Genomic DNA, 15,213 nt, shown 5'->3' with positions numbered 1-15,213 from the left:
CATAATTGTTATTCGTGGGTCCCACGTGGGTAGGACCTTATTACCATTCTCTCATTGCCAAGATTTGGAGAGTGAGTATGGATGGTCTCTTGGAGATGCTATTAGAATTCGAGTCGCCAAAACTAAAATGAATGGCTAAATTTTGATTTGGAGAGTCAAAATTTAGCCATTCTTAGAGATGCTCTTAAAATATTCGAGAAAATAGGAAACAACTTAATTGTAAAAAAATAATTTGTGAATATTACTTTTATATGTTGTTAGCGATCTAACAAAAGCCAAAATAAACCAAGATGAAAAAAACCAAAATTAACTATTTAAGGTTGAAATTTTAAATTTTAGACTATAAATATAAACATAAGCATAAATGAAAAGACAACTCTACCAATTTGTTTCCTAGAACGAGGCAAGATGGGGATGGGTGCCCCATATAGTTTTCCTTTCTGTTATTAGAGACATATTTTAGTGATATTTCTGTTTCCGTATTTGCAATATGTTTTAATTATGGTCATGGCTAGGGTAGTATCTGTAATCGTTCGGGCATAACAGTTCGTCTGATCAATCAGACCAGTTTTTTTAATGATATGATAGAAGATTGGTAATGCATCGTATATTCAAAGGTAGAATCCAGTTTATTCTTTGAGAAGATAGCGTACCCTGATAACAAAAGTTTTAACCCTTATTTATTTATTATTAATACATAAAAATGTTTATTTATTTATTTATTTGTTATTCCCTTTTTTCACACACATGCAACCAGGTCTCCATTTTAGTGAGGAGAAGACTCATGGTTAACCCTTTTATTAACCATGGCAACTATGTTTATCTCTCCTTTATTCTCTTTCGTATCAGAAATTATTTCTAATTAGTGACGCTAAAATCCACTATTATGACCATGTATATGCCCTCGTGTTTTAGTTTGTCTAGTTAGCTATGCTATATTTCTCCTTAACAATAACACTACTTATTTTCTTACCTTATTACTCCCTCCACGTTTTTGTTTTCTTATATGACGCCGTTGACCTTTTGAATCTACGTTTAACCATTCATCTTATTTAAAAATTTAATTAAAATATGTAAAATTATAAGTCATACTTAAAGTTCCTACAATAATAAATCAAATTATGATAAAATAATTAATAATTATATATATTTTTTAATAAGACGAATAGTCAAACATAAACATAAAAGTCAATGACGTCTTTATCGTAAAATATAGAGTGAGCACTACGATTTATCGACCTTAAGCTTAATATAAGACATTTTTTTCGGACAGCGGGGCGTTACAGGCTTACAGCCATCACCATTGAAAGTTTGAAACTTTGACCACTATTCTTTATAAGTAAATTTGTGTATACTCAGAATATAAAGTGTTATCCAAATACGTTGCATTACAAATATAACCATACAACTTTTATTCACCGTAGCTAAGCAACTTTATTATAAAACCGGTTACTTCACCATTAGCTTAACGAATTGTGAAGGATTACGCTATGACAGCCGACTGATATGTTGTGTCCTCATGAAGAAATAATCTGAGTTTATGGGATTATTTAAAGAAGCACGCTGACCAAGTAGACTTCCATGAAGTTCGTTGACAAGTCTACAGCAGGTCCCAGAACACCACACACTAATTAAACATAGATCAGCTAACCTTAATGGACAATGACGATGTTACTGAACTGCCCCAAGTGTAATCATGCATTTGTCTCCCACAATTAAATACTAAACCCAACATTAAATCCAAGCATGACTGTCTGGACTCAGTGCTGCAACTTGTACAACAATTATCCATCAAGAAGGAGAAAAAAAAAGTCAATACTAACAGCCCCAACTCCTAATCATCCTCATTGGCCAAAGGATCATCACTTTGGCTTCTGGACAAGCATACCAAAATACATGGCTCTCAGCTTGTTCAAAACAAAACAAGACAAAAAAAAATTATCCTCTGTGAGTTAACTATCCTTCTAATTGCTTCAGCTACACTATAATGCATGTAATTATAATTAATTAACACTGCAGTTAAACACATAGGTTAATTAATCATCCATAGGATCAGACAGCAGAATGTTTGCAAAGATGAGCATTTAAGCTGTAAGCTAGCTAGAGCTAATTAGCGAGCGTCATGTTCCTCTCCGGGTTCTCGCCGGCGGCGCACCACGACCACGGCGGCGGCCAGCCGGGTGGCGGTGGTAGCCCGTTCGACGAGGACGGCGACCGCACGCTGGTGGTGCTGCTCACCTTCGGCGTCTTCTTCTCCTTCGTCATCCTCTACCTCGTCGCCGGCCTCATCTGGGCCGTCGTCATCACGGCCTCCGCCGTCGTGCTGTCGTTCCTGTTCCTCAGGGTCCGCCGGCGCCGCGCCGCGCCGGTGGCGGGGCGAGGAGGAGGAGGCGGCGCGGCCAACGACGTGGTCTTCATAGTCGGGGCTCACCACCAGGCTGCTCGGAGCAGCGACGGCGCCGGCGCCATCGTGTCCGCGATCCCGTCGTTCGAGTACAAGAGGGTGAACGGCGGCGGCGGCGACGAGGGCGGCGGCGGCGCGGCGGCGGCGGGCGGGTGGGCGCAGTGCGTGATATGCCTGGGGCTGGTGCAGGTCGGCGAGGTGGTGCGGCGGCTGCCGGCGTGCAAGCACCTGTTCCACGTGGAGTGCATCGACGCGTGGCTGAGCGCGCACTCGACGTGCCCGATCTGCCGCGCCGACGTCGTCGAGCTCGCCGCCGGCCGGTTAGAACCGCCGGTGTGATCCACCGGCTGCTGCTGCCATCGGAGGAAGGCGCCTGTTGCTTGTCTGAGATTACCATGTTTAATTATTTAGTTCAAGCTTGACATTACTCTACATGCATCTTCGGTGTTCTTTCTGGATAAAGATGAAAAATATTTTCTAATTTGTATGACAATTATTTAACCGTATAAACAATGAAATTAACTATTACAAATTTAATAATCTATTTTAGAAATATAAGATGATAAAAATCTATATAATTCTTTTCCTGAACCACATAATATTTATCAGTTTAGTAAGTGCATGTAAAAACCAAAGAAAAGATGGAAAAATAGATGTTCGTCTGTATCTTTACATGATACCGTTCGTTTCATTTTAGGGTTCGTCGGAACGCCGGAATTTTTTTTTGGCAAATTCTATATAACTGATCAACTCTTGTGAAAATCATACTCCCTCCGTTTTGACGATGTTGATTTTTTTATACACGTTTGACTATTTATTTTATTCAAATTTTTTATATAATTATTAATTATTTTTATATCATTTCATTTATCACTAAATATACTTTTATGCATATATATAGCTTTAGATATTTAAAAAAATTAAATAAGACGAGTAATCAAATATGTATTAAAAAGTCAACGACGTCAAACATCGGGAACGGAGACAGTACAATTTTTTTACAATTGAGGTGCAACAGATGATACTGACTTTTGCAAGATTACTTGACATGGTACTCCAAGTCTACCACTGGGTGCGGTGTGTATATATAAAATATATTCTCATGATTCTTTTTTTTTTGCTGGGAGTATTCTGACATTCGAGTTGATGCCACGCTCTACAAAAATGTTTGACTTTTGAACCATCAACCGTACGTACGTGTTCTAGCTATCTGTTTGTTAGCTGGTGTTGGCGACGGCGACGGGTGATTGAATTTGACTATTAAGATTTCGGATGGCCGTACATGTGTTTGTGCTTGTACAACGCTGTCTGAACGAGAGTGCAAAACTGCCTCCGCTCCCACCGCGAAAATCATAATTATCACGAGTTCACGACAACTACGATTATAGTCGTGAAAAATCATTAAAAATCGTGGAAAAACCACCATATTTATGTGATAATCATGCTCCGCTAGATGACATTTTCGAATGTCTTCGTAGCCAAGGCTACGCCGACATATAAAATACGGGAAAATTTGCTACATAGAACATCACGATACTTTAAAAAATATGTAATTAGCTAATGGATATTCTCGGTGTAACTCATATGTTTTCTAATCCATCGTATATGTAGTCATGTATACGGAGGGAGTGCTAATTTTAGTTTTAAATTGCTTCAAGATACTATTGTGCCTGTGATGTGATTTGGATTTGCTATAATTTTAAAAATTGGTAGGACCGAGATGGTCCAACTGGCAAATATATATATTACTCCCTCTGTTATAATCTATTTATAATAAACATTTTGACTATATATATCAATATATATTATTTATATATACGTATAGATTTATTACCGTTTATATGAATCTAGAGAATATAATATAAAAAAAGCATCAGTAATATGGATAATTTGATATATTGTTACTTGTTAGATCACGCCCATGTTTTTTCATCTTGTTTTCGTGTTTGGCTGACTCTACGACAAATATCTTGGTCGATGATGATGTAATAGAGCTACAAGAAACAATTTGCTTGGAGACAGCACATTTGTCTCAACAATTGGAAGAGACGCGTGTCAAGTTGACCAAACAAAGCTTATTAATCTTTTCAATCCGTAGAAAAGGGAGACAAAGGGGCGAATTAATCCAATTCAGGTATATAATTTCCGGTTTTGCTAGCTTGTTCAGGTACAAACCATGATTTTATTTTGTACCGAATTGTTTTTTGAAAAAACACGCTGTTTAATATGTTGGTAATTGTGCGCGTGAAAAAAGAGCTAATTTTGCTTAGTAGCAGGAGGGAATGAATGCGGCCTTAGAACATCTTCAACATCTTATCTAAATTTAGTCATTCATATCTTTATTTGGATGATTATATAAAACAGTTTCATCCTTCATAGCTCTTTATACTCCAGCAGATTATCTATATATGACATTCTCTATATCTCTTTGAAGAATAGAGAAAATTTTTCTCTCCGATATAGATAACATTTAAAAATAAAAGATGTGATAGATATTCTGTTAGACCTCTACTTTTACCTTTCATTCTCTATTTTTAAGATTATCTTTTATCATCTATTTTTAAGATAGAGGATGAGATAGAAGAGCTGTTGAGGATACTTTTAGTGCCAAACATCAGTTTCAGCGGAACTAATTCTCATTTTTCATTAGCATGTTTTTCAAACTATTTTGTACGAAAATTTTTTATATAGAAATTGTTTTAAAAAATCAAATAAATACATTTTTTAATTTTTTTAATAAGTAATACATAATTAACCATATAATAATTATATTTATCTTTCTCCGTGCGAGCTAATGGGTTGCCACAACTCGCACATTCGAACAGAGCCTATGTTTTTGGCAAAATTTGCCACAGGACATCGAAAAAATATGTAATTAGCCAGTGGACACCGTAAGATCACAAATTTACTATAGGGCACCACAAAAATATGGTAATTAGCTGATAGACACTCTGGCCATTATTTTATTAATTTTAGAGTCAAAAATTTTAAAAAAGATAAGATTGCCCTCAATGACCAGCTCGTTATGCCGACTAGGTCCGGTCGAACCAGGCGCAGTCAGTCTCGACGCCACACCACACCCGAACCCTAGCCTACAGAGTGACTAAGCAGGCAACGACGGCGGTGACCTAGCTGTGGCGAGGGAAGTGGCGACCCGGCCACCGAGGGCAATCTTGTTATTTTTAAAATTTTTTACTCCAAAATTAATAAAATAATGGCTGAAGTGTCTACCAGCTAATTACCACATTTTTATGGTGCCCTACAGTAAATTTGTAATCTTACGATGTCCACCGGCTAATTACATATTTTTTCAATGCCCAGTAGCAAATTTTGCCATGTTTTTAAGCTAAAATTTACCTTTTAAACTTTAAATTTATAGTTGATTTTAAGATTTTTTTTCATCATAGCTTATTTTTCATATTTTAATCACTAAGATCACGTATATAAAAATTTTATTCACAAATTATTTTCCATTTGCATGTCATTTCGCTTTTTTCTATAGAAAAATGAAACAATGTCCACCATACCGTACAACTGTCCAAGGTACATTAGCTTTGTAGATATGGTTTACGTTTTGTACAACATATATTTTAGATCACCTACGGAGAAAGGTTAAAAATAACTTATATGATATGACTTGGATTGCAAGCTAATAAGTCTAGATAAACAATGTTACTACCTCTCTCCGTTTCATTATGTAAGTCCTTCTGGTTTTGTCTAAATGCATTGATGAATGAATATATATACTTTATATGTGTCTAGATTCATTAGCATATGTATATATGTCTAGATTCATTAGCATATGTATGAATATAGGTAATGCTAGGAAGACTTAAAAGGAGTAGTGATTAGCTTACCTTCTCGCCTTTCGAGTTTGGACTGAAAATTATGGGACTTCACAGGAAGAGAGAAAATAATAACTACACAGATAATTAATAAAGGGCAACTTTATACTACACACCCTTCTACTTAACATGCTCGACCAAATGCAGGGCCAGAAGCAACAGTGATTGGAAATTCGAAGCAAATGAAATATGCCATTTTGCGTCGTGATAACAGCACTAGTCTTTAGAAAAGTTTCTTTCACTATGAACATAATCCAAATATAACAGTGTAAATATCTCCTTGACACCCTCAACAGTAAATAGGTAGTATGTCCTACGTATGTGGTATTGTGAAGTCCGAATAGACGAGGAAGGGGGAAATGGGATAAATTGAGCCTTTGTTTCTGCGTCTTTTTTAGCAGCTGTCGTGTAAAATAAATGAAAAATATGCATATGCAGCTTTTGCTGTTCAAAGCCAAACTGATAAAAACAACAAAATTAGATACAATAGGCACCCAGGCAATGGAATTTCAGACTTGCAGTTAAAAGATCGATCAAAGCAGCTACGCAACCATATCCACAGAACCAACTCCTTATGCACTCTTCATTTTCTGCATTAATCACCAGAACAGGATGAACCAGCTCAAAGATCAATTAAGCACACAAACTGAAACTGGACATGTATAGTCAGCCACCCAGGCAATGGAAATTCAGACTTTCAGTTAAAAGATCAAGAAAGATATCAAGCTAAGGTCGTTCGAATTGTCTATCAACTGATGCTCTTTTTCAAACCCAAAAACAGGATGTCCAAATGTGGATATTAGCTTCAGTTACCCTGCGAGTTATGCCCAAAAAGATGTTAATGTTAACTTTTGGTCAATTAAAAACATTTTGTGCTTTGATCCTCGGCATTTTGTAGTTCTGGTCAATTAAGTATGTTATGAATCTTGCCGTGCTGAAGAAAAGTTCACAAAAGTTTCAATTAGAGCTCAGAATTTTGTAGGTCATGTTTCAAATGTTAGAGTACTATTGAAGTTTATGTTACTTTCAGTTGCAATGGTTTATTGTAGGATGCATTGCAAAAGTTGAGACTTAGAATGCACAGTAAGGACACATACCGTTTTCTCCTCTTCAATCTTAGCCTTGATAAAAGAATAGAGTGCAACACCAGCTATTGCAATACAAGTGCCAATTCCTGTTTGTGTGGTAATCCTGTTGCCTGCTCAACATCAAGTTCACCAAGTATTACACAAAAACATCACATAATTTGCATGCCAAAATTAAGTCTATGAAGTGTTACGAGAAAAAGAATCCAATGCCAATAATCATCATCAAAGATCAGAATCCAGTCAAGTACCAAAAACGATGATTGAGAAGCCAATGACGAAGACACGTTTTAACACATTGCCAACAGCATGTGTTAGAGGGGTCACCCGTTCCAATGTGTTTGTAGCAACCTGGATGGAAGAGAGAATACATATCATCAAAAAGTGGCACACAGTTTATGCATACTTGCCAAATACTTTAATTTACTTCTAAATCTGAAAAGTTACAGTAAGTTTTAGTGTCTCAAAATATTGATAGTTACGATGTATTGGAAATGCTTAATGCTTAAATTTTTAAATATTCATCTGTAAATCATGTTATTGCATGATAATTTTTGTCTATGGCAAATTATATGATATTAAGCTGTTTACCTGGTTATAAAGGTGATAGAACAAGCCAACCACTAGGAGATTAGAAACCAACTTTGTTAGTCCAACTTTAGCAATTGCATCTTTGAATCCATGCTGCACTAGCTGAGGTCCTTCAATCTGCAAATTTTGTGTTATGAGGAATCAACATAAAATTCAATGATAAACATGCATAAAGAATGTAAAATTAGCTTGGATTATACAAAAGTTTAATAAAAAAGAATATTTTACAAAAGAATTTTGCTAACCACAGTATTATTATTTTTCGAAACCAGATAACCACACCATTATGGGCCTTAGGCCCCGTGGGTAGCTAGGCACACCTTCCTACAGCATGGTTAGTTCATGTGAGCAGTACCTACATCTATGGCTTTTACCTCACCTAGTCGCCTCTAGAGTCTATACCATATGGTCATGAAGCAAGGGCCCTGCCAGCAGTCAGTGACTCAGTGTCATAACATCGTGGTATCCCAGTGACTTTTCCTTAGTGCATGTACATCTCCCTACACTGAATTGAAGTTTTATGCAGTGACCAATAGGTGTTTCAAGGGTTAAATTGTCACATCTGTAAACATCACATTGAATTAGGCCACTAATATGCATGCCAACCATACCTCCATACATATACTTACACAAACAGCCTAAAAGCATGAGCACATATCGAAACCAGAGGTTCCAGTTTCCTCTGGAAGGGACAGGCAGAGGCCAATACAGGTCACGTTAGCTAGCATGGCAGGAATACAAAAATATAGTATTTGATTATATAATATGAAATTGAATATGAACTGTATAATCTTTCTGTAAATATAGACGGTTAGAATGCCCCCCACCCCCCTGCGCGCGCATCCAAATGTAGCCACCGGCTGCACCTAACTAATAGGAAGGTGTGACATCAGTTTCAACTTTTCTAAATTTCACTAGTGGAGTGAATGTTCATTCTTAATAGTCAATTATGATGTTCAAATTACTTCGATAGTAAGGTTTCAGTTTCTCTCTAATTATTTTCGGACTTATTTCTCTATTGTTCTGCTAATGCATTTGCATCCAGTTTGAAGACACTGTGCTCTGTTGCAACATGGCATTGATTTAGTTATACACAAGAATCTGCAACTTTGGGAAACAACAGGAGCTTTGCAAAAGAGAAACTACTAAAATCTGCAAATTATGATGTGCAAACCATAAAAGGTTATACAGGGTTTCAGGTAGCTATAAGCCTATTTACTAACAACAGTCGAAGTGTTAGATGTAATAGTAATATGCATAAAGAAAAAAATGCAGAAATATATCCTGCTCCATTATTGAAAATTCAAGGGAAATGGACAAAATTAAACTTACAATAATTGCAGGAGGAATGCAGACAAGGAGAGCAATTATTGAGATGTAGGCATACAGGTTAGTGCTATCCATGTCAGTCTGTGATAAAGAACAGTAACAAAGGGAAAAAAAGTGAAATAGGAGTCATCAAAAGGAAGAATGAAATATGCATGCAAATCAATAGAGGTAATAAGCAAACCATAGCCTTCTTGGAGTAAACGCTCCGTAAGGTGAAGGAGATATTAGAAATCATGGCATTAATGAAACCAGTCCAATTGAATGAAAGTTCAGTGAGAGATGCCATTGAAACACCTGATTATTTCAAAACAGAATAACTCCAAATGATTACCATTGCACAGAAGTGGAGATGCTATAGAGACAACTCAAAAAGTTCTAAAACACAATATGCTTGAAATGATTAAAGATGCATGGAGGCTGTGAGGAATGTTACTGAGACAGCTGATCAGTTTTATACAGTATCACAAGTCAGGATCTTATTATATTTAGAATACCGATTCCACTGTACAGTTCTATCACAATCCCTAAATCTTGACAATATTTTATAGGTTTCGTTTCCCACCAAGCTTTGCTAGTGCTAACAGTATTAACCAAAGCAGAATGCTCTCCATCAAAATAAAAGATACCTTAATAACCTCACCATGCCTCATAAGAGCCACGGGCTATCTCTTAACAGACAACCTACCTACACATCCAAAGAAAAAAAAAGAGCAAAAACTATTGCACCAGGACCATCAACTACAGAGATAGCTATGTTATCACGTGCATGTAAGTGCATAATGTGTGGCAGTTGACGATAAACAGCAAACTGGCAGCATCTCATGTTCGTACCACCTAGCAACAGACAGCATCAGCATCCGCACAATCAAAAGATTAGAAAATAATATTACTTAGATATCTTCTTAGTTACCATGTACTCCCTCTGGTTCCAAATGTAGGTTGTTCTAGAGTTGTTCCAAAGGAATTAAAGAAGTGTTAAAATGAAATCATTACCATGTAGTTCAGATGCGAAATGATAAGTTATATATGTATATGCATAAGTGGGATAACATTAAATTAGCAAGGGCATTAGAGAAAAATTGGGGGAAAAGTACCTCGAAGTCCTACAGTGACTTAGAGAAGAGTATAGGACTCAAACAACTTAAATTTGGAATTGGCCTATTGTTTTGTTGGAATTTAGTTGGCCAAGAGTTGCTATCTCCAGCTGATAATGATAGCTTGGATTATTAGGAGAAAGCCTATCAAAGCAAATTATACTCTACTCACTCCCAAGGTTTTTCTATCTCATCTTTATTCTATTCTTCCTCCCAAGCAACCAAGGCTGCTCAGCCACCCGCCCGGTGGTGTCTATCATACGACAAGCTAGAGTTCATTACACATGCCTTTGTATTAGCACATCACTTGTTGGTATGAGTAAGCAAACCATTGGGGTAATATCATGATGACCATGCTATAGGAATTAGAGAAAGGAACAAAATAAAGGCACATAGAGAAAGGAAACATGGCAAGGCCCAACTTATTAGGCCCATGTACCCACTCTGCTAAAAAGAAAGAAGTGTAAGTATCGGTTTGGCTGTTGTTTGCCCTGTATCATAAGGCAAGGGCATCTGGTCATAGCATCATTACTGGAGTGCCTGGATGCTGAGGCGTGAGTATCACCTGAACAGGAGCCTTGATAACCATGAAATCTACTTCAATATGTCCATATTTGCATGAATGTTGAGATACAAGTAATGTACTGCTAGAACAAGCAAAAGGTGTAATGAGATTACCGATCACAACTGGAACAAGAGAGAACCACAGCGTCAACGGAACTTGCTGGCCAAGGATAAACTGTGAAGCAGCCGCATTGAAAAATGGTTCAAGAGCTGCATTCATTTTATTTGCAGAAAAAATATGAGCACAAAGAAGAGAGGAAAAAGAACAAAACATACAAAATAAAATCAAGATATTGTTGCAGTACCCTTAATGGTGTGGGCAAATGAGACAGCCACAGCGGCAAAGGACACGGTGCTTGTTACATGACCAATAGCATGGCAAACAGCAACTGGGAATAGCAGCTTCAGAACCGTTGAGTTGATCGGCTACATAAGTTAAAACTTTCCCAAGTTTGATTAATGCCTTCCAGAAATGATATCTTTAACATTAAAAAAAACTTTGGATTTAACATTATTGGCACAGCCAGCAGCACACGTGTTTAGACAGAAATTTCTCTACTCCTTAAAAGATTGAATGGAGGTGATGGTCAGTTCTTCCTCCCCTGTTCCCTCACTGACAGGTGGAGCCCATAACTGTTGTGCCCTTCTAAATTTTTCTCCAGTGTAGCACCTCATTTACCATTTCTGTTGTATATGCTGTGGTAGCGATTTACAGATAGCATGGAGTTGCAGAGAAGATCTGACCTATAATCTTATCTAAGTGCAAGAACAATATTTTCTTCTCCCTGGGTCTCATTTTAAATTGAGGAATTTTACAGGAACTAAATTAATTTCTTCACTCTGTTTTTTCTATAGAAATCCTGATATCTTAAAAAATTTGAGAATATTCAATATGATTTTTTCGAAAAATAACATAGCAATGTACATGTATTTAGCTAATAATTTCATTATACTAGAGCATGAAAAAGATGGAGCAAGGATAAGAATATAGAATAACTATCACCACCAACAACTTAAAGAAGTAGAGAAAAAGTGGCAAACTGCAGCATGTGACCAAACAAGCCCTTAACCCTTTCTTCCACAAGTTCTCCTCAATTTAATTTCATTTTCTTTTTTGGAGAGCACAATGGCATACATGTCACACCACCACACACAGAAACACACATGCCCCTCTACACAGGCTTGTAGGAGGCATCAAAGACCTCTGCCTATAACTGAAGTTGGTGGACACCAGTAGCGAGTTAAAGACTTGAACCCTAGTAGCTGGGTGCAGATACCCACACCTAGCCATTGGCCACAAGCTAGACATATAACCAAAATGCTTAAACTGCATTAATGTAGGAGATCAGGTAATATCGATCCTAATTGAATGTAAACTGGTAAAGCCACAGAAAAAAATATGTTATTCTTATTGATAAACACTGAGTCAATTGGACTATTTAAATTCAATGTACATACTAACTATCCTTCCAGAATGCTCATCAATCAGAAATATTGCACATATGAATTAATAAGTGATCTTACTATATTTTGTGGGGGCATAAGGCATTTTATTATAGGTTTTCGGATAATGAAGACATGGAACACAAGAAATTTTGTTCCACTATTGCTGCACATTAATTGACAATTGACAATGGTAATGAGATATGTTGACCAATAAACCCTTACAATTATTGTTAATGAATCATGGTTAAAGAAGGACGTGGGCATGAAAATACCGCGCGCTTTGGGAGACCAAAAGTCCAGCCAACAAGGCAGTACAAGACTCCTACCGAAAGATGGCTCACCGACACAAAACTATATTAACAAGAATAGGTTTTAGATCACGAAGACACATGTTCTCACATGAAATTGAAAAAAGGTGGCGTGAAGATAAGGAAAGCGTACTATGGATAGGGGAAGTAGTCGAAGATCTTCTTGTTAAGGATGTTAAATATCACGTTCAGAAAATACCTACAAAATCATATTGTGAATTGGAAATATTTAGACCACCTTCGCCAGTAACTTTCACCTGCAAGTGCAAAGTCTAAAGTGCACTCAGGTGAGTAAGCATACCACATGAAGAAAAAGAAACCAGTCACAAGAGCAGGGTATCTCTCTGCAAATCCCACAGGCTTTGCTTCCCTGTAATAGTATAATAACACATTAGTTATCGAAATTACAAGTTACATATACAAAGTGTGAGAAAGGATTGTGAAAAGTTTGGCACGGTTGTTTTGTCCAGAAGATATTGTCCACTGTTAGTGAAAAAATTAGTGGATTTATGGCTTGTCCCTAATGATTGTATACATATCTTTCTAGCTCTTTTACTTTTCATTAATAAAAGAGGGGGACAAACTACTGATTTGAAAAAGAAAATTACATATCCACAAACAACCACTGAGAATAAAGTACCTCACTAGTCTAGAATTTAGAGTCTCAGAAATTTCCCACATTCAGGACCTGTTTGGAATGTAGGGAAACAAAAAAAGAAAATAAATGCAGAAAAAACAAAACAGAGGATGAGAAAACATAGAGAACTCTGGTGCTGAGAAAAAGGAATTGTGTGTGTAGTTGTGTATATTCCTTCATTCCACCAGAATATCTGCCTTCGCTTTGGCTGATTTTTATTTTCCTTTGCCTATTCCTCCATGCCAATCGCTTCCATGGATGAAAAACATTTTTTCATTCCATTGAGAGGAGAAAACACTATATGTTTATGATATGGGCCATATGGCTAACAACAATTATAACTGTTTGGATATTTTGCCTGTCACAAATAAATTTAACCACTCAGCAGTTGCACTCAGGAACAATACCAACTCTTGTCTGTTTCATTCCAAAAGTCTTCCTTTTTCAGTAAAGGACTCATGCACTACGTAGAAATTATGATATCATACAAAGTTAATGTAAACTCCAAACATACCAAAGTGAACACAACTCCAAAAAATACTTACCGACCTTATCTGACATCCACTGGTGCAGTATGGAATCCAAATAGAAATCAGAAAGGGAATTCCAAGATCCCAAATGTAAGCAATTCCCACATGTGCTACCACAGAAGGTGGACAAAATCAATTTTCTTTTTAAATATGTATCTCCAGTTTTATGGCAGAGATGTAGAAAACACAGTGATTGGCGTAGCAGGATAACTCCAGACCAAGCCCAGGGAAGTATGCCCTGCTGCTGCTACCAAAGAGCACAGCACAGTGCATGCTGTGCTACGGTTATAGCAAAGCATATGCCTTCTAACTTCTAAGGACCAAAAAATCTTGACACTGTCAACTGTGTGTTTTTATTCAATCAATTCAACCGGTTTAATTTTTTTACATCTCAAGTAGTGGGAAGGTATATTCCTCTCCAATTTGGTAGAAAACCTCATTGCTTCTAATGCTAGAGCCTAGATGACGATTAGGCAAGACTTCAGGTGAATTGACTGTACAAAATCCTGAACAAAAATGTTAGTTGAATTAGGCTACAGAACCAACCAGACCATATGGTCAATCCAAGCATGAGATGCTTTGAGATTGGTCTGCCACCGTCTTATTATTGTCCATGAATAGCCAAGCAGCATATTTGGCCAGCTAAAACCTATCCATATAGTTAAATTTCCCATTTTGCCTTGCCGGTTACCTAATTCGATTGCTCTTTTAGTTTGCATTAGACTCTTCTTCTCATCCAGGAGTAAAATTAAGCAGCCAATTCTTCCTACATAGACTTTTTTCCCATCAATAAGCATCAGGATTATCCAGCAACAGCAAGCCTATGAGGTCCTAATATAATCCATACATGGCATTGCATGTGAACCCATCAATGAATCATTTCCGGGAGAAATGATTGTTTCTATAACAAATGATCAAAATAGCGCTTACATACAATCATCTCCCTAAGATCGAGATATCAGCATTCCCTAAGAGGGTGCTTCCACGAATCTTTGTTCTTTTAGGAAAGAAAAAAAATGCTTCCACGAGTAAGCCGTACGAGTACCGGAGAAGGTGGGGGGCAGGCAAGGGGCACTAACCCGGTGGAGTCCGACGAGGCGGAGGCGACCGGCGTGCGGCGGAGCCGCCTACTCGGCAGGGAAGACAAGGCGGCAGCGGAGAAGGAACCGAGGAGGAGCTGCCTCCGGCAGGCGAGGTGGGCGCCGCCGACGCCGAGCGACGTCGACTGGGACCCTCGGGAGCGCAACCGTCGAGGGCCGGCGACCGCGGCGCCGCCGCTGACGGTGGCCAGGAGGGTCCTGGCCGCCGCCATTGGGGGTTTACGGGGAAGAGAGCGGAGGATTTTTGGGTGGCGGAGACGCAGGGCGGGAGGATAGTGAG

The 15,213-nt window shown here is 37.8% G+C and overlaps 2 protein-coding genes across 3 annotated transcripts; one reads left to right on the top strand and one right to left on the bottom strand.

Moving 5' to 3' along the window:
* Positions 1 to 2,122: 2,122 nt before the first annotated feature.
* Positions 2,123 to 2,743, top strand: LOC121054388 (RING-H2 finger protein ATL67-like). The gene has a single exon (XM_040523790.1). It carries the CDS (start codon positions 2,123 to 2,125, stop codon positions 2,741 to 2,743), a length of 621 nt encoding a protein of 206 aa, XP_040379724.1.
* Positions 2,744 to 6,430: 3,687 nt separating this feature from the next.
* Positions 6,431 to 15,213, bottom strand: LOC121054471 (triose phosphate/phosphate translocator TPT, chloroplastic-like). 2 transcript variants are annotated; one of them, XM_040524316.1, is made up of 12 exons: positions 14,913 to 15,213; positions 12,968 to 13,036; positions 12,800 to 12,865; positions 12,631 to 12,709; positions 11,218 to 11,338; positions 11,027 to 11,122; positions 9,436 to 9,548; positions 9,258 to 9,335; positions 7,926 to 8,042; positions 7,586 to 7,685; positions 7,347 to 7,447; positions 6,431 to 6,839 (listed from the first exon to the last, which is right to left on the bottom strand). In XM_040524316.1, the coding sequence occupies exons 1-12, from the start codon at positions 15,143 to 15,145 to the stop codon at positions 6,822 to 6,824; spliced, it is 1,191 nt and encodes a 396-aa protein (XP_040380250.1). In that variant the 5' UTR covers positions 15,146 to 15,213; the 3' UTR covers positions 6,431 to 6,821. The 2 variants fall into 2 exon arrangements, with proteins under 2 accessions (XP_040380250.1, XP_040380251.1); XM_040524317.1 differs by lacking the exon at positions 6,431 to 6,839 and adding an exon at positions 6,847 to 7,063.

Source organism: Oryza brachyantha, chromosome 5 (assembly GCF_000231095.2).
Source record: "Oryza brachyantha chromosome 5, ObraRS2, whole genome shotgun sequence".
Taxonomy (NCBI): Eukaryota; Viridiplantae; Streptophyta; class Magnoliopsida; order Poales; family Poaceae; genus Oryza; species Oryza brachyantha.
The sequence above is the reverse complement of the archived record's forward strand: the minus strand, read 5'-3'. Positions and strand labels throughout refer to the sequence as shown.

Bases quoted from the DNA above. Each gene is read 5' to 3' on its own strand.
- LOC121054388 (XM_040523790.1), top strand. From the start codon at position 2,123: ATGTTCCTCTCCGGGTTCTCGCCGGCGGCGCACCACGACCACGGCGGC.
- LOC121054471 (XM_040524316.1), bottom strand. From the start codon at position 15,145: ATGGCGGCGGCCAGGACCCTCCTGGCCACCGTCAGCGGCGGCGCCGCG. The intron at 9,549-11,026 runs GTAATCTCATTA...TGAAATAATCAG, and splicing joins TCTTGTTCCAGTTGTGATCG to GTGTTTCAATGGCATCTCTC. The intron at 7,686-7,925 runs GTAAACAGCTTA...TCTTCCATCCAG, and splicing joins TCTATCACCTTTATAACCAG to GTTGCTACAAACACATTGGA.